Here is a 26875-nt window from a genome sequence, read left to right as displayed (position 1 = left end):
GAAAAATGAGTTATCCAGTCATTTTCCGCGACACCATTTAACTGTGAGGTTAGTTGTGGAGCCTTAGTGAGCGAACTGAGCATTCACCAAATTTGAGCAGTATTTCTGGTTTGAATGTGCATTAGCATAGATTCACCATCTTTCTGTTTGGTTGATTTATATTCATGCAACCAATTTCTATAATCAGTTTTGATAGTTCTCAGGGCTGCATCTCTTAGAGCCAGGGGTGCAGTTTGGACTTGTCTTTTCTGCTTCCTAAACAATGATTTCCTGAGACGAACAGTATTATCACATGCTAGAGGTATGTTTGGTTTGGAATTCTGACAGGTAGCATATAACTGCATTAGATCATAAGGCGCCACATTGCATGAATGAGCAGTGTCCAAGTCTGCCTGGTCACAAGCTTTTAAATGGTCACAGTAATGGACAATTGATTTGTCAGACCATTTCAGCCGATTTAAGGTGTTATTTGTTTCAACCGAGCCTTGGTAAAGTTGTCTCTGTGGGCACGGGGCAGAGGTCAAGGTTAGGATAAATGTCAGCGGTCGATTATCACTGTGTTCAGATGTTTTTACTGCAAATTCAGTTACGTGATCAAAGATACTTATTGTTACAAAAATATAATCAATGATAGTACTCTGATTTCGTCTAGACCAAGTTGCATTAGGAGGGGAGTCAGCCGTACTTGAGCCATTCAGCATCACCAAATTCCACATTGTCACAAAATTGTTCCACAATTCTACTTGCTCGTGCTTTTTAGACAGGTCCCCATTTAAGAGATGTAAAGTCAAGTCACCTGCAACAATGATATGTATAATGCCATGTGACAGAATAATATTCTCCATGGTAGTTGCCAAATTTTTAAGAAACAATCGTCGAAATGCCCATGGGATTCCAGTATAGATTGATACAAGCAATTTTGAAAGATCTAACAATAACATATGAGCATTGAATAAAAGAATTGACAGCAGGCAGTGGGAACAGTTGCATATTAGCTAAGATGTTTGTAGCAGTAAGCAAGCCTGACATAGGTCTACCTTTAGAAGCTCGTATTGCAGGTTCCAACTGAATGTCAATTATTCCAGGTAGGGGTCTGGACAGCCACGTTTTGTGAGGGAATATAAGATCATAAGCTCCCAGGATACTCCGGGGATTATTGATAAGGTGACTGAATCCTCGAGTGTTCCAACTAATTGCTGACAGGGACACCTGATCGTCAGCCACTTCTAGTTATACTCTTGTAATGTAGCTGTATTCCTTGGGGCCAGATCGATTTTCAGAGACATTTTGTTTTGCTGTGTAAGAGTAGGAATTCTGCGTGATTTTGAGGCAAGATTTTAGAGGACCTTTCGTATCAACATTGGATGAAATCAGAAAGCCCAAATTAAACAGAGCATCCCTTTCTGCCCAAATGATGTTGCATATTATCAGAAATCATGTCCATATGAGAGCAATACCAAGGGTATTTTTGTTTGGAAATTCAATTTGATCAAAGTCGTCGGACCCAATTTCTTTGAGCGCAATAATGTCGGAAAAAAGTTTTAGAATGCTCTGGCGATTCATATTATAAAATGGTATAATTTCTGGGCGACATGTGAGCAGCAAAGAGTGCCTTGTTTCCAATTTGGAGCTTATCTTATTGGAAGGAAGTAGAGACCGTCTTATAGGGGTCATGTTGGAGGATCCAAACGTATGTCTATTCGTAATATGAGAGTTTTTTTGATTATAGTCTGCAGTTGTGTCAGGTAGAGGCACTGGACCTTGTCTCGCATTTAGTTGCCACAAACCGCAAATGGAGTCTCTGATTTCTTCAAAGTCAGTTTTTTTAGAAAAGTTGCCAAGGTATACATTCCCGTATGAAACGCACTGACGCTTGATGCTCTGGCTCAGCAAACGCTACTCGTTTGAGTATCGGGTCCTTATTTTCATTGTTAATCACCAGAGGCAAAGCTGAATTTAGAGTTACAGCAGCGCATTTGGCCGGACCATTTGCTATAATAGGAAAGGAGGGTGGTTCACATTTACGCTGCTAAAGGTATAAATCAATTTCGCGGCTTAGGGCTGTCCTTGAGGCCACAGTGTCCTTGGAGAGCTCAGCGTTTTCTTTTAAAGTAATGCTGGTGAGGCCTGCTTGGGGAGGCAGAGGTATGCTCTTGGAGTTGGTTGGCTGTAAGGACTGATGGTCTGTAGCCAATTTAATCAATTAGTCTATGGGGGGGGATGATCTGCTATCACTCTCGGAGAGTCACAAGACTCGAGGTGTTTGTTTTTTTCAGATTCGCTAACGCAACATATTTTTTTTAATAATATTCAAAGCAGCAAGTGCTCCGCTATTAGCACGCATTAGGTTGTTAATGAATTGTTTGGTTGAGGACGTAGCCACTAATTTAGCGGTCTTGACGTTCTTCACTTTTTTGTAACCGGTGCTTTATTTGTTTTAGATTTCTTTGGGACCACTTGGTTAGCTGCTCTTAGATCAAAAACTGGATAGGTGTTTTTAGGGTCATGCGCAGTGCTCTTGGATTTGTCTGTGTGATTTGACGTGTTGGGCGACATGTGGTGGCGGGGTAAGATCCGCCACCACATATTTTTCAGTTATGATTCCTTTAACAAATGGCACAGATGTTTTTAATGGGGCTGGCTGTGCAATTGGTGGAGACAGATCGCATATTGCAGAATCGGGGATATTTTCTACGATTTGACAGTCTGTATTCTTGCATGTTTGTGTGTAAACATCAGCACAAGCCCTATTATTTTTCACATTTGCAATATGCTTCTGGGCCAGAGTCTGGACTATATCTTTTTGTGAATTAATTGCATTGTTGAGTTTGTCGTTAAGGCATTTTTGTAGTTGATCAACGGCAGTTGCCAAGGTTAATTGGTCAAGTCTCATCATATCAACATTGTCTGTGAGGCCTTTAAGTGTGCTATCAACAGAGACTCAAAGCGCTTAGCAAGAGCCATTAGTGCAATATTCCTCACCTCGGGGGTCAATTGAGAGGTTTTAGAGGGCTCAGAGATTTCTGGGGATATCCGTTTCTCTGTTAGCTCTGCGTGGCGTCGGGGCAATGTAAGACACAGCTAAAGCTGAGATGTTACAGCTAGAGTGCTGGGACATGTCAGGGGACTGTGAAAGATTAGTGTCATCTGCTCTGGCCGAGAAACAGGAATTGGTAGAATCAAGATCAATTACTGCTTCTTCAATGGGATTTGGAATATTGGAATTCGCAGGGCACGGGGCACCAGAAAGCGCATTGCGTAGGATCATGCTATCTGTAAGAGAACTTGCAATGTTATCAGATTTAAAGTCTCCTTCAGCCTGGGCTTTGTCATCAGAGGCAGGTGGAGCATGATCGCATATTCCTGTAGCAGAGATCGAGACAGCATCACCATTAATGGAGGATGGTTGTTATTCCGATGCAATAGCCATGACAGCCGGCAGAACAATCCCTGTGATTCCAAAACCATATGTGCGAATGTCAATGTTGTTCAAGATCACCCCTTTCTTCTTATTATTCGTTTTGGAACGGGGTGTTCGAGGAATTGGGGTTGAGCACGTATTGGCTGCCGCTGCAGCAGTCGGCAGCTCATCATAAAGTGGCTGCGACTCGATGGGGACCCTTCGATTTAAAGGCCATGCATTCAAATAAAAGCAGGCAGCTATGCTCGTAAAAGGCTCTAGTAAGAAACAAATGTAGACACAATAACAGCATACGTAGAGGCGAGAGCACTAAACGCTGCAGCAAAGCGGGACTCCACGGGACTCACACGGGTGCATGCGCCTGTGTTCTTTTAAGCTCCCGCCTTACGCTTCTCAGCCACAAAGCCTAAACAAATAGAAATTGTGTATAAGTGGCCAGACTATAATACCACCACACAATTAGGCTGTTCTTGATAGAGGTTCACCTTGTGGTACAAGTAGTCTGGATAAAATCCAAAGTTCAATTTATGCACAAGAAGTCCTTCAACAGCAAAGAGTACAGCGGCAAAGCGGGACTCCACGGGACTCACATGGCTGAACTGTCAAAGACAGTTCCGTTCCCCAGCTGCACATGCACACTGAGCTATGCAAGGCTGGGGGTTTTGCTTCGCAAACCATGCATAGCTTATTGAAAATGCTGGCTGGGGAACTGCATGTCTGTATGTGCGAGTGGGAGCTCCTGCACCTCCTCGCACATATGGACAGAGCAGCCTGGAGCAGGGCGTTCCAGCACCCACACACAGGCCCCAGCACACATGTGCTGGTGCCAGGAAGCTACTGCTTACAGATTCCTGTTATTGATTCATGATGCTAGAGCACTCGGGAGGAAACTTCAGTCCCGGGCAGAAGATGTTCATTTATTTTTTATTTAAATATGTGTATGGATGCATGCATGCATGCATGCTTGTGTTATGAGCGAGTGTATGATGGGTGCTTGTGTGAATGATAAAGTGCTTGCTGTGTGAATGCTCTGTGAATGTATGTATGTTTGTGCTGGTCCGCGAAGCTGATTTTGGCGAGTATGTGTGTGTGTGTGGGGGGAGGGTTGTACAACAAAGGCATTTTAAAAATGTGTTTGTTGCACAATTCCCCTACCAACCTGCCAATATCAGCTCTCCCTATGAGTCACTGTAAAGCCCAGGGGATAGGGAGGGTATTTATTTACTGGACATCCATCATAGAGGTCCAGTCAAAAACACCATGCTTTCCCCTGAGCCCCCCAGCATCCTGCATACACACACAATCATGTTGATTGTGTGTGTATGCAGGAGAAATACCATCCCTGTCTCCTGGGCCTGTGGGGCCCAGGAGACAGGGATGGCATTTCTTTTTACTGTACATCTATCATAGAAGTCCAGTAAAAAATATGCCGGCCCCCTGTACCCTCCCAGCGCCAATTGCAAACTGTTTAGCTTTTTACCCAATTCTTTTTTAAAGCATGCGCTAAAATGCAAATTTTAACCCATTATTTAAAAAAGAAAGCGGGGGGGGGGGGGTAACCCCCCCGGAATCCCCTTGATCGATTTGGGCTCCCTCGCTGCGATCGGTCGCTAAGGCATATCTGGGGGAAATATTTATGCCCCTCCACTTTAAAAATTCACCAGCCCCCACTGGCCCTGGGAATGTTCTGGGAGCATGGTGGGGGAGCCCAGGGACTGTGGTGGGAGCAGGAATGGCGGGAGCCATAGGATAGTGGTAGGAGCAGGACAGGGAGAGCCCAGGATCTGTGGTGGGGAGAGCCTAAGGACTGGATAGGAGTGGGGTGAAGGAGCAAAGACACTGATGGGAGCAGGTGGGGGAGCCCATGAACTATACCGGGAGTAGGGTGCAGTGACAGCGCGCAACAGTTCATAGCCATTTGGACTTCCTGTCCATTTGGTGTTTTTGGGGGGCACGTCTGCCCATATTTTCCTTGGGGGGTCAAGCCTAAAAGGTGTGAAGACCACTGTCTTAGAGGCTTACGATAGGTCAATTTAGTGACATTTGTACCCCACTGAAATGTTCTGAACTTTGTGATAGCCCATTTTATGGCCAACCGTTCTTCTTCAATAATAATTGAGTTCAGAACCTTTCAGTAATTGTGAAGCAAAGGCAATGACGTATTCTTCACTCCCTTCTATTTGTCTGAAAACAACTCCCAATCTTGTATTGCTTGCATTGGTGGACAGTATAGATTTCCTTCCGATTTTTTTAAAATGTAAATTCTGTAGACAGGGAGTGTTCTCCAAAGTCACCTTGATATTGCTAATTTCTGTGGCACGTTGTTCTGTCCAATCAGAATGAGTCTTACTTTTCAATAGAAGTCTCATGTTGACTATTTTATCAAAGTTCTTAATGAACTTTGAGTAAAATTCGACCATACCAAGAAAAGAACATAGTTGATCTTTGTTGTTTGGTTCTGCAAAACTCTTCAAATTATCTAATTTCCTTTCAACGTTGACACCTTTCATTGAGACCGTATGTCACAGATATTCAATTTCCTCTTTATTGAAAAATGTTTCCTTACTCAGAGTGAGTACTTTTTCTATCAACATGCCCATCACCTCTTTAACCTGCGATCATGGGTCTGTTGATCCGGACCAACGACCAGTACATTGTCCTGGAAACAGATAACGCCTTGTTCATCCTTAAATATCAGGTGCATAATTCTTTGAAAGACCGACGCAGCCTACACCATACCAAACGACATCCTGACAAATTGAAAAAGGCCTTCCGGTATAATAAAGGCTGTAAATTGTTTAGAGTTCTGGAGTAGTCTTATCTGGTGATAGGCTGATGTAAGGTCTAGTGAAAAAAATAAGTTGAAAGTGTTTCCGCAATATTCAAAAGTGGAGGACGGTCAGGTAGGACACCTGTTCAGAGACCGAAGATCCACACACAATCTCAACTTGCCATTGGGTTTGGCAACAACAAGAGGCGACACCCATTCTGACTATTCAATCCTTTCGATTATACCATCTTGTTCCAGTTGCAACAGATCTCTCTTTACCTGATCTCTTAGGGTCATGGGAATAGATCTTACCTTATGAACAATAGGTTTTGATCCTCGTACCAATCGTATTTTATGCAAAAAACCCTCTAGGCATCCTATGCCAGAAAAGAGTTGTTTGTGTAACTCATCAGCCTCAGAATAGAGCACACACGCCTCGCCATTGGGGTCCAGTTTGATGCTTGACTTTTTCTATTGTAGCCAACTCGGCAACGGTTCACTCCCTATTTCGGTAACATACGTTTCCTGATGCTGATCTACCTTCAAACAGAAAGTCTCCTTTGAACCACCCAAGTACATGAACGTTTGCACCTCCATAAGCCTGTAGTTGCATGTCAACTTCACTTAATGTCGTCTCAGGAAAGACTGCATCAAATACTTTCTTGGGAAGCAGAGTATATTTCACTCCAGAGACAAATCATCATTTTGACTTGACGCCCATTGATAGAAATTAGATCCTTAGGCCATTCTAGATCTTCATCACCGACAGCGAAAACCGCTTCCTCATTGTTCTCATACCATTCTTCAATCATGTTGATGGTGAGGGATCTGCAACATTTTGTCAGATGACCTTTGCGTTTGTATTTGGTACACTTTGCCTCACTAGCCGGACAAGACGTGCTCCTGGCAAGGTGTCCTGTAGCATCACATCTAAAAAAATGTTTCTGAGAAGGTGTTTTTGACTGCTTTTGTATAGACTAAATTGTCTCGGGTTCGACTACTTTTTGCAGTTTGAGACAGCTCTGATGTTCTCTGTCATGCTTTCTGTCCAAGACCTTCATGCACTTAATGGTGTGTTCTACTACCTTGGCAATGTGCAAGACTTCTTCCATCTCCATTCTCCGATTTTACCATTCCAACATAAATTGGCCCCATAAGCGTGCATCGGTTTCTGGCTAAAATTACATGTTCTTGCCAAACCTCTAAGTGCTGTGATGAATGATTCAGCAGTCGTCTTTTTGTGTTCTCTTACCAAACTTATAACATTTCAATATAATGCAGAGTTGTTTCATAGTGCTTATCCAATTTCAAAATACATTTCTCGTATGCATCGAGCCATCCAGCCTCTTCGGTATGCAGTTCAGGTAAGTCTTCAAATTGTTCTTGTCCTGGTGTGACTAGGCAATGCATCAATAATGATTTCTTCTTTTCTGCATTAAAATGTGCCCCACACACAGCTCTGCCTAATGCTTGAAGGATTTCTTCCTGCGCTTCTGTGGGACAGGAGGTTCTCCAGAAGTGGGAAGAAACGTGAGAGGAGGAGAATTATTTTGCATCATATCCGGATGCATATTGTAACGTCTTGTTCAGGCCAAAGTGTGGATTTGTGCTGGTGGGTCAACTCATTGCCAACTTGAAAGCCTCTATCCGATAAGAATCTTACTTTTATTGAAGTCTTAATGTATAGGCCCACCAGCAGAACGTCCTCGCACACTAGCTCTTCATCCAACAGTCACTCATGCTTTCCAGTTCCAGCACTCAATCGAACCCCACACACACCAAGCATAGCACTTTTTTCACCTGAAATTCACACTATTTCAGCTCGTCTTTCGGCCATTTACTCTTGGATGTCCAATCACTACCTTATGCTAAATTCTTCTAAAACTGAGGTTCTCTCCTCTTACAACTACCCCTTCCATTTCATTCCCCCCTCTGTTCTTCCACTTTCTTCTGTTGCTCGTAACCTGGGTGTTGATCTGGATTCTTCCCTTTCATTCTCTAATCACATTTCCTTTTCCGTTTGTTCTTGTAGAATTCATCTTTTCAATATACATAAGGCCAGACCTGATCTTTCTTTCCATGCCACTAAACTTCTTATTTCTTCTCTTATTTTCTCTCTACTCTTCTATTGTTCCTTGTTACTCTTCGGACTTACTACTTCTCAGTTATATATACTCAAATCTATTTATAATTCTTCCATTTTCTTTATCTGCTCGTGATTCTATTAACTCTGCACTTACCTCTTTGCGCTGGCTCTCTTCATTCTTGACTTACATTTTATTTGTGTCTGGTATTTACAATCCCTTCATAATCTTGCTCCTCCCCATCACTCCTCACTTATTTCTTTTTATTCTCCTACTCTATCTCTTTGATCTCAATTTCTATTTCTCCTCACGGTTCTACGTCCCCCCTGTGCCCAGTCCGGTTTCATTACTTTTATTTTACTTGCCCCCCCTTCATTGGAATGCACTTCCACTCGCTCTACACTCCTTCGTCCTGCTCTCTGTTCTTAACTGAGCACAAAGAACACTTTTCTTACTAGTCCTTGCTGGTTTTTCTTTATGTTGATACTATTTGTACCGTTTTAATTATGTTCAGTGCTTTGGCTTAAAGCACTCATGGATATAAATAAAATACAAATACAAAAATCTACAGCTTTAACTTGATCTCATCCATGCACATCTACGAAAGCAATATATCGGCACAATCCCTGGACAAACCAATTCTAACTTTTTCAGGTAACTAGTAAAAAATTGGCCATGTAACCGTGACAGGCTCGACATTTGGTTTACACCCCATGTTTTATACACCATTATTTTGCCACAGTGTAAAAATATAAAGATACCTTAAAAGGCAAGCAATACTTTTTTGAAAAGTAGGCAAGACTACATTTGGGGATAGTTTTCCTTACCTGGATCCTAAATACTGGGAAAACACATCTACTTTGTGCCTTAGTAGAAAAGTATTTGTAACATTTGCATGGAATACTTATATATGTTCACACTTAAATGAGCCAATATCAAGAAATATATTATTCAACATTCTCACATCTATCCTGATACAGAAAATGGTATACTGCACTTTTTCAAAACATTAATATACTCTAGCCGCTAATCAAGGAATCTTAATTTCATACATCATCCTTTATTGGCAGCAATTATGACTGGCATTTGTCTATTTGAAGTTTGCATTCAATGGCATGTAAAGTACTGTGTTTATAAATGGAATAAAAGGATTTCAATTGGTGGCATCAGTCTATTCTTCATTAAAAAACAGCAGTCAGGCTCCAGAGGCAGGAAGTAAAGAAGATGGTCTCTGCCCAAGGCCTCTATGCCTGCAGAGGAACTGCGCTTTCACCCTTCCTTGACTCTTTCTCTATGCAAACAGCAGTTTGAAGTTAGCACTGACCCTCTTCTGGATGCTTTATGAGCCACAATGAGTCCCTCCTACCATTTACCCTTCTTCTATGTTGAAAAGGGAACCAGAGGAAGGGCAAGGGACTCTTTATTCCCTTGAATCCTAAACCTGAACTACAACTGCAGTCCTAAGCAACCCCGCTCCACTACCAAATGGTGGCCACCAGGACCCAGAGGCAGAAATCAAAAGGACAACCTTCATTTATGGGTGCATAAGGAAATAAAGAAAAAGGAGTGAAGCAATGGCTGTATGAGCTTGTATGAAGGTGGTAGCAGCTTGTCCTGTCCCTAATGACCTTATACTAAGTTAATCCTTATTTGGGCTCAGCTACACTAAGTAGGCTCTTGTACCCCAGAGATCTATAGTTCTCCCTAAAAGAAGTTCTGTGTAAACTTAAACAAGGCATTTCGTACAAGCATTAGAAAACATAGCCAGTAACAATCTCCTTCCTTCCTTGACTGTATGTTGGTTTAATGGCATTGTCCTTGGCACACGTCAAGGCAGCCCACATTGCAGGCCTGGATTCCAGAAATTGCGCCAATGACTGGGTGTCACTCAGAGGATCATTTCCGTCCAGCCCAGCTTACAACACAAATAAAACCCCAAGGTACTCGCTGTGAGGGCTCTGGGATCAGCTAAAACTGGACTCCCCATAGTTGCCAGGATTAAACACACCATCCATGAGGGAAGTTGTTTCACTGAATGGGGCCCTCGATAATGGAATCCAGACATTCAGCTGTAACCTAACAATTTGGGAATCGGATCACTAATTCAAACCTCTCTCTTTAAAAAAAGAGAACGTTGGGAGCATCTGGCTTCTCTCCTCTGCAGTGATGACCAGTGCTTAGAGGAGACTTATGTCGCAGTAGGCACCATATAATTATCGCGCACTCAAAAGCATAAATGATTATTTCCTCCTCATGGTAAGGCCACAGGGTGTTCTCATTTAGGATGCATTTTCACGTTGGTAAATTTTTTGCATTCATAAATTATAATTTTTCTATCACTATGTATTTGAGATAGCTGTTGGTGGCAACTGTTGCCAAATCATGTATCATGTTAAAATAAGAGTTGTGAAAACCTTTTCCAAAAACATGCTTGTATGCGAAGCCCAAGACCTTTCTGTTCATAAATCCACCTGTGCCTTGCATGAATGATCTTTAACACTCACAGGGATTTCTAAACTCTACTAAAGTTCATACTGATGACCGAGTTTTTGCAGATGCACCTGCTAAACTTGGGGAAATCGAGAATGGCTGCTATATAAGAGCATCTTTAATGGGGTTAACAGCATCTTGGATGAGTGGATGGACAGGGTTAACGACATCTTGGATGAGTGGATGGACTCTTAATATTCTACAGGAATTCTTAGCCTTCGCTAACCTTTTGACAAGGTAAGTAACACTCCCTTTGACACTAGCAAATCGAGGTGGATTACTGTGCAGCCTAGTCAAGTTAAAACTGTAAATAACATACATGAAGCAACATTTCTCAAATTTTGCATAACCTTTCAAAACTGCACATTCAGAATTATTTAGTGCAAGCTCAGTATCACTATAAAATATATAGTGTATCAGTGTACAATGAACATCTGCCATTGTGAAAAGGCAAAGTAATCTAAGGGAGTGCATATACCCTTGAAATAACTGGCTTTTGCATGTGCCACTTGGTAATTTATCTGCGACTAGAAGAGTTACGCATATCTAAAGTACAGCTGTTCCTATATTAGTCAGGACAAGGATTATTAAAGACAACAAATTATTTTACAAAAAGTAATAACACAAAGGACATTAATCTCACCTTTATAAATAAATGTAGCGTCAGCGAAATCGCGCACACAAGGAAAATATATATTATTTTCATCACCTTTGCCATGAATGTCCCCTCTCTGACATTTATCTATAAAAAGAAAAAACGTTTTAAATTATATTCATTAAAACACAACAGAAACAAATTATAAGTTGAACAACCAAATACCTGTAGACATTTAGCAAGCATCGAGCCTGCTACCAGACTCAGCAACGGAGAAACTAGCAAAGATGAATTCTCAAATTGTAGCAGATATCCCAAGAATAGCGAGAATAAGTAGATTTTGTGCACTTCGTGTACCTGTGGAGAAAAAGAAAACTGCGGTGAGAGTAAATGTGACAATGATCGGCTGGGTAAATTGCAAACCGTGTTATGACTGGAAAAAACAGAACACAAAAGGTGCACTCCGTTCCAAAACCAGTAAGTGCACACAAGAATTCCACAAGCTTCTTCACATATACGGTTAAAACCCTAGAACACAAATACTAATGTAAATCCATGTAACCTACCAGCATCCAATGATAGTGCAGCACAAAAAGTGACATCAGGAAGTCCATGCAACACTCCAGAACATCAAACAAGGCACACACAAAATATCGTATCTCTAACATGACTGGGAAATGTAACCAATCTGGACTATTCATCACTTCTCCACACAGGGGAGCCACTCCCTTTGAGGCTAGGGAGGTGAGCCCGCTAAGGAGGACTCTCCCTAAGGGTTTGGGAAAATGGGACCTCACTGAGAATAACTCCCCCTCTTGGGGACAAGGATTACCATTCCTGTAATAGGAATCAGAAAGACATACTTCTGTTATGGACTTTTGAAATAGTGACATTCCTTCAATCTCTGGCTTCAGGCAAGGCTAGATCTCACCGGAACTCCACAGTCAAAGAGGAGCGACACACCCCTTTTGTTTGCAAAGACTTACATAAAACAATGAGGAACTTGGAATGGAGGAGAGAGAATCCTACACTGAGTTCAACCTCTGACGGGAGGACGTCCTGTAGGGGCAAAAGCAGCTGGACCGCAGAGCCATTGGTAGCGTGAGCAGCGAGCTGATCGCTAGTAAGACGCTGGAAGGCTGGCGTTCTGAACAACAACGAAGTCTAGAGAGAGATAAGGAGAAGAGACTCTCGTCTGGTGTGCGACCACATGGACACCATAGTGGGCCATTTAACAGACGCAGAGACTAGACTGCAGCGGAGGGATCGAATCCCTGATCTCCGCAAAAGTGTACCAGCTGTCAAACAGATCCGAGCAAGGGAGGCAAACTCTCCCAAAGAAGTAAAGGGTAAACTGTTACAGGAGCCCAGAAAACCTGAACAGGCAGACGCCCAACCAAGGCCCTGCTAAAGTAAACCGGCCAAAGGGCTTTGGGGAGCACTGAAAAGAGAGACATTGTTATCCAAGGCTGGTACGGCCTAAAAACTTACAAGAGCCAGGAAAACCTGAACAGGCAGGCGCCTAGCCGAGGCTCTGCTAAAGTAAGCCGACTAGAATTCCAAAGGCCTTTCAGAGCCTTGGAAAAAGAGACCTTGTTATCCAAGGCTGGGAAAGCCAAAAAAGTTGTGGAGCTATGAAAAACCAAACTGCAAAATGCCCAACTGAGGCCCTGTGAAAGCAGGGTTTTGGGGAGCCCTGGAAATCTAAAGCAAGACTGGGAACAGAGAGAACCAGGAAGGTTCACATGCCGAAACCAAACAAAGGAACATTTTCCAACATAAAATCCAAAATGGTGGCATTTCAATAAAGGGAACAAAAAGAGAACCAGAAACCAATCTGATTCTAAGGGCGCTCACTTGCTGCCCTCCTTACGGAGTTGCTTCATAGAGATTGCTCTATGTTAAATGTTCACAAAATGATGAAAGCTGTGAATGCCTGACTGTTCAGTGCCAAAGTGTATCTATGCCAATGCATTTCGGACAAGGTCAGTCATCAGGGCTTCAAGACACTCTACATAGTTCATACAGATCATTATATTCAACATAGTGGTTTCAATAAATAGATCGTTTTCCCCCAGACAAACACGAGGTGGTGGAACTGCATAAAGATCTAAGACTGATCGTTCAAAGCCTGCAGGGACGCTGGAAGACCACATTATAACAAATTGAATAACTTTTAAAAACATCTCATGGGAAGATATCCCAGTAGTTGGGCAGAGCAAAACCCACGGTTAGAGGCTATTGCTCCAGTCCATATTTTTGTTCAATTTTTTTCGAAGTGGTAGGGCCAGATAGAAGGGTTTGGATTAAGGACTATTTTGTTTTAAGTTGGTTATGCAGGGAATTTCCTTTGTAGCGGTAGGGCTAGATAGGCATGTTTCTTATTATTTAAATAAACACGCTTGAACATGGCTGGTAATGGGCAATCATCCTAAAACAGTAGGGGCTGAGCGCAGTATTGTTTATTTACTGCTTCATTTTAGGGTCAGTGTACAGTCCTACTTGTTAAAAGTAATGCCAAACAGTATTTCAATCTGTGTGTCTAAATCTATTTTTTGGTGTATTCTATTCCTCCCACCTAAGAGGATATAAACACAGGACGCGAAGAGGATATAAACACAGGACACGTGTGAATGCATTCTGTGTTTTTAGTTTTTGAAGTCACTTCAGACAGCATTTCAGTGCGCGTGCGTGTATCAAAATACAATGGGTTATTTTGGTGTGCTCAACACCTGCAACCTGATAGGGTGTGTTGAAGAACAAAACCCTCCTCTGTGCATGTTGTCCCTTGACCTGCTCTGCCAATCAAAGGGAACATCAAGCCTCTTGCACCTGCATTTATCCTATTGGTGAACAGTTCATGGATGACAGGAGACTTCTCTTACGGTCTAAAAATATCTGCATTTCTCCCCTCTAGGAGGTAGCAAATGATGACCAGAAAATCCTTGCCAATTACTGCCAAAACAGCAAGACTAAAATCCTTCATAACCGCCACTCTACTTTCTGGCCTGCCAAAGGTAGTGAATCTGCCCTCTTACAAGAGACAAAGCACTAAAATCATTGAATAACACCACCCCCCTTTGATTCAATTTGCCTAGGGTGATCAGCTTCTTTTAACAGTGTCAGCCTTTCCACTCTGTGGATGGAAGCAGATCCCAATTCCAAGAATAGTTGGTAAAATAAGAAATGAATGATAATAGAAATGCTGCCATAAGGGAGTAGAGTGGGTCTGAGAAGAACTTCCTTGACATAAGAAAACAAGGAACTGGGAGTGGGATAACAACGAGTCATGTGCCACTGGAATTTATTATTTTTCCTTAAATCCCAGCAGATTCTTATTAGGGTATGTCTTGTTCTACTGGCACGAGGTAGTGCTGGTTGCTGCTTATTTGAACTATATAAAAATGTGCAGTTACACAGAAAGTGTTGACACCGGACATTCGGGCAGCTCCAGGTTACTCGGGTATGCCCATCAGCTTGATGCCAACAGATCCCACCAGTTCAAACCAGTCAGTACAACAGAGCGTTCATCTGAAATGGAAGCCTGAGGACGACGTAGCCGGAACTGCGATACTGCCGCTATATCTGACCTGTAATGGTTTAGTAAGGTAAAACCACATGCACATGGAGGATGGTTGATGAATGATGGACCAAGCAAAGAGACAGGGGAATTAATTGTTTTAGATGAGGCAGGAACAAAGGACCGGACATCATGGGGTCAATTGTCCAGTCAGTCAGGTCATGAACGGGTTAATGCTAGGATGTTGTCCATTTGTCGTGCAAGAAGAAGAACAAGTTACTTTCTTACCTGCTAACGTTCTTTCGATGGGATGGTCCGACGACGTATTCCATATCTATGACAGGTAATGTCCGCAGCACAGCTGCAGACATTACCTGTCATAGATATGGAATACGTCGGAGGACCCAATCCCCTCGAACTGTAATACACCCCTTTGCTTATCCCTTAAAATAAAAATGAAAAATCTATTCTTTTTTGATGTTTACAACTCTGCTCAATCATCTAAAATTATTCTCTACTGGTACCGGAAGCACTCCCTAAAGTGGATTACATCTTTTTGAACAATTAGAGTGTTGCAAGTTAGATTAAGCGCCTCTCTCTCAAACCATCTATAATTCTGAGGATACTCCAGGATATTGTTTGTGTTCTCTTGTACATTTTAGCAGAATTGTAGCTGCCACTTTGCTTTTATTTTGCTTTTAGATTGTCAATTCTTTATTTGGTCTCATTTCCTTTCAATTGAGCCACATATTGCTTTTACCTCGCCGTGCTCTTACTCATTGTAACTGTAGCCCTTTGTTCTACTGTAGTGCAGACTTTGAGCAATTTGAATCAACGTTTGTACACTGCACGCTAATTTGGGACTACATCTCCCAACATTGTAGTAGTTTTACGCAGTACTTATCCCACCTCCAGCTGCAACTGTGCCGGCGCAACTGTCCGGTTAGTTCCTGTTTGTGCCGGTGCATGTCGGGCCCGTTGAGCTCTATTTGGCCTCCTGGTTGCTTCCTCTACCAACGGTAGGTCTTTCTTAGAGCCAGCACTTATTTTACAATGGCAGTTCTGGACCTTTTTCTACGCCTGCATCTTCATTTTCTTTGCATAACTGAAACTTGGATTCTCCCGCATAACACAACTGTTGCTGCTTCTCTTACTACTTCTCTATCCTCTTTTGCACATGTCCCTTGTGCCAATGGTAGCGGCTGCGTTGGCTTACTCTACAGTCCTAAATGCTCATCTATTCCATCACCTGTACCCTTATCAGAATATTCCTCATTTTAATTTATATATAAAATCTTCACTGCTCCTCATGCCATTTCTCTTCTCATTATCTACCACCCACCTGGACCGCTTGGCTCATTCCGTGAAGACATTGACCACCTCCTTGGTCACATCCTACACCTCTTGTCTTACTCGGAATTTAATCTTCATCTTTCCTCTACTCATCTAACATCCCCCTTCTTATCAATACTTGACTCTCACCTACTTTCCCCACTGCCCACTACTTCTGCTCGTACCTCTGGTTCTACCCTTGTCTTGATCTTCACCTCATCGTTTACCACCTCCTCCATATCTACTCTCCCCGTTTACCTTTCACATCACATCCTAATCTCAGCTTCCTTGCTCCCTCCTTCTCCTCCCTCTCCTCCACTAAGACTTTCTACAAGTGTGATCTATGCAATTGTAACTCCTCGCTCTTCCATGATACCTTCATACACTCTCTACCATCTCTAACACACTTCTCATCCCTCTCTGTAGATGAAGCGGAGTCCACTCTCTCTTCATGTCTCACATCTAGCCTTGATCAAACTTTACAGTCTTTCTTCCTTTCGACCCATTCACAAACCTGCCCAACCCTGGCTCTCTCGTCATCTCTCTTGTATGCGCCGCCACCTTCACTGCCTTCAAAGGCGCTGGTTCAAACACCATTCTCCTACTAACCACGCAACCTATTTCTCTTATCATGTCCTATAAGACAACTATATTAAGGCTGCCAAAGGTATCTACTTCTCTGACCTTCTTCACAGTCAATCTTCTCATCCTTGATGCATCTCCCTAACCCGACTTCTCGCTGCTCCTACACCTGACCCGTCCATCAACTCATCTCTATCAGCATCTGCCCTTGCCAATTTCTTCTCTTCCAAAGTACACTCCCTACGTCAGGACATACCATCTTCACCTTCCTATAACTCCTCCCTCTTATCCTTTCCTACCCAGTCTGGTACCGTCTGTACCTTTCCTCCCGCAACAGACTCTGAGATGACCCTCCTCCTGGCCAAAGCTCACCCTACAGCAGCCCCCACTGACCCCATCCCCTCTTCACTTATCCCCAAAGTCTTCCCATCTCTGGTAACTTTTCTCACCGCCTTCTTTAACATTTGTCTCACCACCTCTACCTTTCCTTCTGCCTTTAAACATGCAATTATCATACCTATCCTAAAGAAACCTACAGCTAACCCCCTTCTTGCTTCTAATTTCTGTCCTATATCCCTCCTTGAGCGCCTTATTTATTCACAAATCTTATCATTCGTGTCTAGCCTATCTATCCTTCCTCTGACTCAGTCTGCTTTCCATCCCCACTATTCAACTGAAACAGCCCTTACCTATGTACATAAATATCTTCTCCTGCTATTTTCCTTATATACTTCCTTTCTTGCCCCCATTATCTCATCCTTTGGAGTGTCGCACCACTTCTATGCTGACGACACCCAGCTCTTTCTATCCTTCTCGTCCTTCTCCTTGGATTTCATCAGACTCTCTCATCCTGCCTCACCGCCATAAAGTCCTGAATGACCTCGCACTTCCTCCCTCTCAATGCTGAAAAAACAGAGGTCCTATTCTTTCCCGCAAACGCTCATCTCGCAATCTCCTCCCCCTTTCATCTCTTTTCCTCCATCCTGTCTCTCAATCTCTCCCTCCGCCCACAATCTTGGCATTTACTTTGACTCTAATCTCTCCTTTGACCACCATGTGTCCCTTACATCCTACACCTGTCGATTTCATCTGTACAACATTGGAAAAGTCTGCCCTTTTCACACTTTCCATGCTACAAAACTCATCTCCTCACTAGTCTTCTCCCGACTATTCTATTGTTCCGTTCTGTTCTTTGGTCTTCCCCACTCACACCTTGCTCCTCTTAAATCTATCTATCATGCTTCAATTCGCTCACTCCGTCTTCTCTCCTACCATGACCCAATTTCCGATTCCCTGCCTCGCTTGGCTGGTTGCCCTTCTATTCTCAACTTAAATATAACTTTCTCTGTCTTGTGTTCAAATGTCTCTATGGCCTTGCTCCTGACTACCTTGCATCTCTCCTTTCCTTTTACTCTCCATCTTGCTCCCTCCGCTCTACTAATCTCTTTAGTCTTGTACCCAATCCCGTTTTTGCTCGTTCCAGCTCCTAGCCCCTCTTCACTGGAACATGCTTCCCCTGTCTCTTCACTCCATTACTTCCTATCCTCTGTTTCGTTCCTCTCGAAAAAACCACCTGCTACAGTCCTAACTGATTTAATCTGCTTTGAACCCAGATTCATTTACTCTTATGAATACAAATTGATTGTTACTGTTTATGAACACTAATTGACTGTTTACTCCCAGGAAAGCTAATTGATTGTTACTATTTATGAACACAGTTTGAATGTTACTGTTTATGAACGCTGATTTGCATTCTGATTCATTATATTGTTGACTGTCCTATGTAAAGCGCTTTGGACAAAGGCGCTATATAAAACACAAATACAGACTTAATTAGGAATATCCAGAAGAACAGACGAGCCCGGCTGGCGGCGCTAAATTACGATGAGCAACAGGCTTCCGATTTACATGCTTCCCAGCTCCCTATTCTTAATGGCCAAGACGCGTGCATATTAAGTTCGCACCTCAGCGTCAACTCTGAGACTCTTGATAAAACACAGATCTGTGCTAATGACCAGCTCCCATCAACGATTGCAGTTTCGACCCGTGTACACTTCTCGCAATAACCCATGCACACTCCCTTATGCTGAGGTGGATGTACCTTTTCAAATCTTACCTTCTACTACTTTACTTATAGATCCCACCAGTGGTACATCCTTCTCTTCAAGTCACACTTTTAAATACACTCTCTATGCGTGTACATGGTGTTGAGATTGCGGCTCTATTAACGTCCACCAGTCCTGACTTACTGGCTATAACTGAGTCTTGGCTTGATGAAGCCACCCCGTCACAAGCACTTCTGGCAGTTCCCAATAGCTATTCTCTTCTTTGCGCCGACAGCGCCACAGGCAGGGGTGGTGGAGTAGCATTATTTTTAAAAAAACACTCTCCGGTTTCATTCTCTCTCACATGAATCCCCCATGGACCGTGAATCTCTTGTGAAATTGAAAAATGTGAACACCTCACTTACCATCATTGTTATCTACAAACCCCTGAGGGCTCTTCCCTCTTTTGAAGAGCAGTTTTTAAATCTTCTAAACAATGTCACCAAGTCCCACAATCTGGTCCTGGTGATGGTGATGGTGATGGTGATTTTGATCACTCGTTTGATGCTCCTCCCGATGCTGTCACCGTCTCATTAATGAGTGCTATTGAGACAATAGGGTTCTCGCAAATGGTTTCCTCCCCCACACATATTGCTGGCAATGCTTTTGGTCCATCATTTATCGCCCATGAACCTAGTTGTTGCTCCTTGCATCTGGTCCGACCACTTCTTATGGTCATTCGATATCATCCTTCCTGATCCCCCTGCTAGACTCAACACCAACATTAGGTCCTTTGTACATATGCGTAACCAGAAGTCCTTAAAACCTGACAAGTTCTCTCCCCGGTTTCCTCGCTCCCCTGTTTCGTGAGAGGCTTGGTGTTTTGGAGGACTTTGGAAGTGCTGATGAGCTAGCCCGTCATATCAGATATCCTTAAGGAAGTTACTAACCAACTAGCCCATCTAAAAGATTGGTGCATTCAAAATTAATCCATCCATAAAGGCTGGTTCAATGATAACATTATACAATTTAGGCTCAAGAAACGGACCACAGAACGTTGCTGGCGGAAAAATCCCTCAGCAACTACTTTGGCTAACTACAAAATCCTAGTCAAACAATACAAGGATGCCATTATCAGAACTAAATTCTCCTTATCTAACGACAGGGTTTTGAATGCTAAATCTAGTTCAACAGCACTTTTTGCAATTTTAAGCGAATTCAAGGTTAAGCCATGCTCCGTACAGGCCCCAGTAAAAAACAAAGACTGATGTCAAGCCATACATGACTCCTTCATTAACAAGGTTAACACGCATGAAACTAGCATTCAGTTAACCAGAAATACCTGCCATGGTAGGGCTACGCCTGGGGTGGGCAGCACTCATACCTACCACTCCTCACTTCTCCTTCAGCCCCTGCTCTGAACCCACCATCTTGCACATCATATCTAGTATAAGCCCACTTCCTACCAGGGTGATGTTTGCCCTTCCAGTCTTTTTATTAAACATATGGATGTGTTATGCGCTTGGGTTACAAAATTCATTAACCTCTCCTTTGCAGAGGGGTGTGTTCCATAACTTTTGAAAGTGGCCTGGGTCACCCCTCTTAAAAAAAAGAGACTCTTTTTTGTGGTGGATAACTATCGCCCTATCACAAATGCTCCCTTTCTTTTAAAAATGTTGGATAAAGTGGCCTATACTAAATTCCAGAACTTTGTTGAAGGGAATGACATTCTCCTGGCACACCAGTCAGGATTTAGAATGGGGCATGGCACCGAAACTGCCATGCTACACCTAAAGGCAAACCTTTTCCACAGTATCGATCTTGGGCAACCAGCAGTCTTGATGCTGCTGGACCTTTCCTCTGCTTTTGATCTTGTTGATCATGTACTGTTAGAGGATAGACTTCGCTCCACAGCTGGATGCTTGTCCAATGCAATTCAATAGATCTCTTCTTTCTTAAGCCCTTTGAATGCGAGTGAGCGTTGGTGAGGTCTTCTCCAAGTCCACCCAGATTACGGGTGGTGTTCCGAAGGGGTCGTGCCTCTCCCCCTCCCTCTTCAACATTTATATCATCCCTTTTCTAAGACTTCTTGACAGCCTGGGTGTCCAGTATGCAAATTATGCAGATGACACCCAGGTTGTCCTAAATCTCTCCGGTGTTTACGCTGATGATCTGGCCATTCTCAACTCCATCAATGCCTCAATCCACGCTTGGATGGCTAATTCTCTCGCACTGAATGACAAGAAGACTGAGCTAATGATTGTAGCCTCTAGCTAAATTGAAATCTCTTCCGCCTGAATATAGGCGCTTTCTTATTCTGGGCACCACGATTCCTGTGACTAAGAAGATCAAGACTCTAGGTGTCGTCTTGGATGCCAAGCTCTCCATGAATCAGCATGTCGCCCAGATCAGATCTTTCTATGACCGGATTAATAAACTTCTATGCAAATATACAACCTTTTCTGTCCCATGAGAATGCAGCAATACTTGACACTGTCCTCATTAATTCTCGATTGAATTATTGCAACAGTCTCCTGGGTGGCTGTTCGCAGACTCAAATCCTCTCTTCAGGTTGCAGAAGACGAGCCCACATTACCGCGTTCATGTGGGATGCATTGGTTGCCAGTGAAACACTGAATAAAATATACAATTCTTAACTTAACCCACAAATGTTTTATCAACCTGGCCCCCAAATATCTTGCTGCCCGTCTTCAACCCAATGCCCCGGTCCATACCGCCAAGTCACAGAACCAACTGAAGCTTGCTCAACCCAGATTCAAACTTGCTAAAACAGGTGGGCGCAGCTTTAATCCAGTGTCCCAATGCTTGGAATCTACTGCCATACTGTCTCAGAGCCATACCGACATCGGTAGAGTTTAAGAAAAAGCTGAAAACACTGCTTTTTAATCTACCACCTGACTAACTGTTCTAGCTCTCCCACCTCTCTTTACTGGCCTTCAGACTTATGCTTCTATGTTATGCTCTGTTCTGCCTGTCTGTTATGTGTGCACGCTCTGAGGCCGGCATGTGGCGCGGTATATACAAATTTTTAATTAATAAATAAATCCGGTCTCTGCGGTTTTTTAACATTTAATTCGACCAAACCAAACAAGTCTAATTTAGCCGTTCTTTGAAATGTTCCAAACCTATGCAGGTGACATCCAGACCAAGAGGCTTCATATTTCAGGCCTCTCATGTCCAAGACTGGATGACTGATAATGGTCTTTGTCTCAACAAATCTAAACTAGAGATGATAGTCTTTGGCTTGTCTAACCCACCCTTAATCCTGTTCCCTGGGACATTCATGCTAGGGGCATCGCTTACATCTTTGTCGTCTACAAAGAGGGGAAGTTGCAGTCTTGACATTAGCAATGACAGTCTGTACAATTAAACAATCCTGCGATGCATGGGCAGATAGGAACACCAGGTCTGAGGGTGCAGGCTTGTGCTTTTTGGCAATATCCTGGTCTAGACAGCATAGAGGCCGATTTGGACCACAGCTCAAGGACTGGTGCCTCTACTGCTTGGTTGAATGGCAGTAGTGTTTCTTTCTTTGTGCCCTCATCCAGAATATCAGTCATCTCGCACCGAGTCAGGAAGGGGCCGACAACCCTAAGCAATCCACCACCTTGGCAATCGGATGCTGGGGAGCTGTCAGAGGATTAGCCAGGGTAGGAGCAGGAATCATGTCTAGTTCTGGTGCGGTGTCCAGGCCACCTGCCTCCTGCAAGTCAGTAGCAAGATCCACCGAATCCCCTTGCTCACCATAGCATTCCTTTGGGAAGTCCCTAACTTCCATAGGTTGAAGTGGTTACAAATCAAAAGGAATGGGGTCCCTCTCTTCAAAATTGTCTTCTAAGTGAGACAAGAAAGCCCCCCCCAGGAACCAGACATACTTCAGAAAAATTCTGGGTTCATCAGCAATCAGTGCCAGTGACACCGTAGAAGAAGTGTTTAGGTCTAGGATTGATGTCCAAGACTGAGCAGTGAGTCCGTCTTTCACACAGCAGAGTACACGTCCATGCAATTTGTCATGTCTCTGCCGGCACGTCCAAGTACAGTGGACTCCATCGGCTCAGTGGGGCCAGAGCAGAAGCAGTCGGGCAAGAGGCTGAAGCCGTTGGAGCAAAGGCCACCGGCCCAAGGGCATTGGCAAAGATATCAAGCATCTTAAGGCCGAAGGCCTTCCATTCCTGCGTAGCTGAGGCTTGGGTGGTAAAAGGTATCTAAGGTGCCTGGTCTTCAGGGGAGTCCCTGGAGGGGTTGTTACTTTTCTTCAATGAGGAAGAAGAATGGTGCTTTGAAGAACCGCCAGGTGAATGTGACGTCTTGCGGTGCTTTTTCTTTTTGTCCTTGCAGAACAATGACAATTTTTCGGTTCAACGGTCACCAATGTTATAATATGGAAGCTGTATTGTAGGGCACACTACAGTCTCTGTAGTAGTTCCAGGGTAGCTTTATTTACATATCGACAGATTATACAGTTCCATTTACTTGTAGTATTGTACAGGACACAGATCGATAAGTACACCCACCAACCATTCTCATATCTTCAGCTCAAGCCCCCAACTGACACCCATGGAACACTCAAACACAACACTCACCCAACATTCTCCGGAGTGGTCTATCATAACATTCACCAAGATTCTACCAGCATGTATCATGGCAAGCAGGACAGAACAGGACTAGACTATATCACAACAATAAACAAGCAATCTCAAATAAGTCACTTTTTCACCCTTCTCCTTATGGAGGAAGGTGAATAGCTTAGTTTCCCGTTCACCAGGCAACAAAGACAGAGCCTATGAGGATCCAGAACAGCCATCAGATGTCTGCAATCAATGCAGGGTTCAAACCCCACAAACATTGATGGAATCAGCATAAGGTTGAAAGAATGAGAAACAAGAAAACTTCGAAGGAAGCAGTGTTCTTAAAGTGAGCAGACTGCAGAAAAAAAGGAACTAAATTCATGGGGCACAATGCCTCTATATTGACAGGCCCGACATGTCCGGCTCAGGGCACAGATGCGTCGGATGGAGCTGACGCTTAGCTGGACTGTGCTACTGGACGGCTGAAAAGAGTATAAAGAAAAGCTGCGCTGGGAGATGGATATCAAAGATTAGGAATCCGTAGGAGGATGGAGTGCATTAGAAACTGTAAGATCCATTATTTTCCCCTAATGACAATTAAGACCTTTGTTATGTTAGGCACAATGTGCTACTATAGCAAGGACCATAATTTGAGCTAAAGGGACTATTGCAATGAGACTATGAATGTTTGCAGACTTGTTCTGAACAGCAACATCGCCGATTTCTTTTTACCACAAATAGTGGATGAATCACCCTGCTTCACCCCCCTTTATGTACCTTAACCCAACTTACCACATACCTATGTTTGGTAAAACAAAAAAAGAAAAACTGTCCTAAGAAATGCGGCCCCAACCTAATTCGTCAAAGTTGCCATTCGAGAAAAATTAGCAAGACCCTGCCAATAGCTTGTTTGTTGGCTTTAACAGGATGCTCAGTGCCGGCAGAAGCTTCAAAAAGCAGCAGCCCGTATTATTAAAAAAGTCACAAATGGGACCATATCACTCCTGCTCTCAAAATATTCATTAGCTCCCAGCAAATACAAGGATTAACTTTAAAATACTCACACTTATCCACAAGACCACCTTTGGTCCAGCCCCTCTATCTTTTTTCATATGATATGCATTACTTACCGTAAAAGCATTTCTGGCGATTGTACCTGCTTAGATTCACATGCTGTGCATATAGTCTGACATCCAATGGTCACCGCAGAGTATTGCATCTGGTCTTTCGAGAATCGAAAGGGGATGTCGACATGGGCGTGCCTGTAACACTATCCCTAACATGACATGTAGTGTACCCAAAATCCCTCACTCGTCGAGGTCCCTCCGATGGCCTTTTTTTCTGCTTTGAGGGGGCCTATGACTATAGTGAGTGAGTACAGAAAAGAAAGAAAATAGTAAGACGTTTATGTTCCATCCATCCGAGTAGGGAGGAAGGGTGGGTGCATGTGAATCTAAACAGATACAATCATCAGAAATGCTTTTACGGTAAGTAATGCATGTCTTCTGATGCTTGTTAATCTGCTTAGAATCACATGCTGTGCATAGACTAGCGAGCAGTACCCGAAGTTGTAGGTGGGTTGTGAGATGTAACAGTAGTGAAAAGATGTCTTAGTACTGCTTGTCCCACCTGAGAATCAGACCTAGAATGAGTGTCTAGGCAATAGTGTTTTGTAAAGATGTGTACAGAACTCCAGGCTGCCGCATTGCAAATGGACTCTAGGGGAACATTTGCAATGAATGCTATGGAAGCCCCAGTGCCTCGAGTAGAATGTGCTCTAGGCTTGAAGGACAGTTCTCTCTTAGCAAGAGAGTAACAGTGTAATGCATTTGACAATCCACCTAGAGATCGTAGATTTGGAGACAGGGACTCCTTCTGTACCTGCTACCACTGAAACCAAAAACTGATTTGTCTTTCTTAGTGGTAGAGTTCTTTCCATGTAAAACATGACTGCTTTGCATATATCCAGTGTATGCAGGCTTCTTTCTCCCATGTTTGAGGGGTTCTGAAAGAACGTTGGTAGTTCAATGGATTGGTACACATGGAACTTTTAAATTAATTTAGGCACAAACCTAGGGTGAGTGCGCAGAACCACCTTATCTCTGTGAACTGTAACAAAGGGGTCTAGAACCGAGAGCGCTTGTAGTTCACCGACTCTCCTAATGGAAGTAATGGCTATTAAAAAGGCAGTTTTGTAGGTGAGATCTTTGAGACTTGCTTTATGCATGGGCTCGAAAGGAGACCCCATAAATCTAGTCAACACCACGTTTAGGTCCCATCCGGTAGCTGGGTTAGAAATGGGAGGGCGAATTCTCTTTACTCCTTCCTACACCATTAATAACTGGTATCTTCCACCACAACAGCCTTTGTTGTGATGTAGTGTAGGCTGAAAGAGCAGCTAAGTGAACTTTTAGAGAGTTAAAGACCAGGCCTGAGTCAAGTAAATGAGTCAGGTACAAAACGATGTGTAGGAGAGCAGTCAATGGGGTTGATGCTCTTAGAGTTGCACCAGATGACAAAACGCTTCTACTTACTGGAATAGCAATATCCTGTGTTAGGTTTTCTTGCCTCTCTGAGTATGTCCATACATCTCTTCGGGAGTTGCAGGTGCCCGAACTCTATGACCTCAGGAGCCAGGCCGCTAAATTCGGTGTTTGCGGGCATGGGTGAAGAGTCTCCCCTTTGTCTTGCGACAACATGTTTTACGGGCAATGCAGTTTCATTGGAGGAGATAGGGACATCTCCATCAGATGAGCGAACCAGGGTTGGCGGGCCCACGACTGGTTCCCGGTGCAACTTGTGCACCATCTTGTTAAGTAGGGGAGTCGGTGGGGGGTGAGGGGGGGGGGGAGAGGGGCGGGTAAGCGTAAACAAATTTCACTGAACATGTTATCCAAAGTCTGTTCCACTTGGAACGGTTCTGGGGGTACCTGGAGGCATAATCTTGGCAATGAGCGTTCTCCAGAGTTGCGAACAAGTCGATCTCTGGGAAGCCCCATTCTGCGAAAATGTTGGAGACGATGTCTGTGTAATCGCCATTCGTACTCCATGGGTAGTGGGAGATCTCTGCTAAGTACGTCTGCCAGAAGATTGAGTTCCCCTGGAACATGTGACAACAGGAACCGGTTTTTGAGAGCCCACTTCCAAATGTTCTGCAACAGTTTGGATAGCCCTGAAGAGTAAGAGCCCCCTTGCTTGTTCAGATAGTACATGGCCGTTGTGCTGTCGGAGGATCAGGACTGTCTTTCCCTGCAGTTGTGTCTGGAAGGCTTTCAGTGCTTTGAATACTGCTAACAGTTGCAACAGGTTTATGTGGTTGGATGCTATGTCTGACGACCAAACTCTGTGCGCCGTCTGTTGAAGAAGGTGAGCTCCCCACCCTGTGAGAGATGTGTCTGTAGTTAGAGTGGCCTCCACTGCGGGAGTGGTGAAGGCTTTCCCCTTCAA

The 26875-nt window shown here is 43.5% G+C and overlaps 1 protein-coding gene across 3 annotated transcripts in view; it reads right to left on the bottom strand.

Moving 5' to 3' along the window:
• DPY19L4 (dpy-19 like 4) overlaps positions 1-26875 on the bottom strand; it is a 1351687-nt gene that overhangs the window by 629861 nt on the left and 694951 nt on the right. For 2 of the 3 annotated variants that reach the window (XM_069621372.1, XM_069621374.1), the window contains exons 9-10: positions 11586-11717; positions 11409-11507 (exon numbers count right to left, since the gene is read on the bottom strand). In XM_069621372.1, the coding sequence (XP_069477473.1) occupies positions 11409-11507; positions 11586-11717 (231 nt within the window). The remainder of the gene's footprint in view (positions 1-11408; positions 11508-11585; positions 11718-26875) is intronic. The other variant, XM_069621373.1, reaches the window with a different exon arrangement.

Source organism: Ambystoma mexicanum, chromosome 5q (genome assembly GCF_040938575.1).
Source record: "Ambystoma mexicanum isolate Mex_15411 chromosome 5q, UKY_AmexF1_1, whole genome shotgun sequence".
NCBI lineage: Eukaryota > Metazoa > Chordata > Amphibia > Caudata > Ambystomatidae > Ambystoma > Ambystoma mexicanum.
This window is presented reverse-complemented; position numbering and strand designations above follow the sequence as displayed.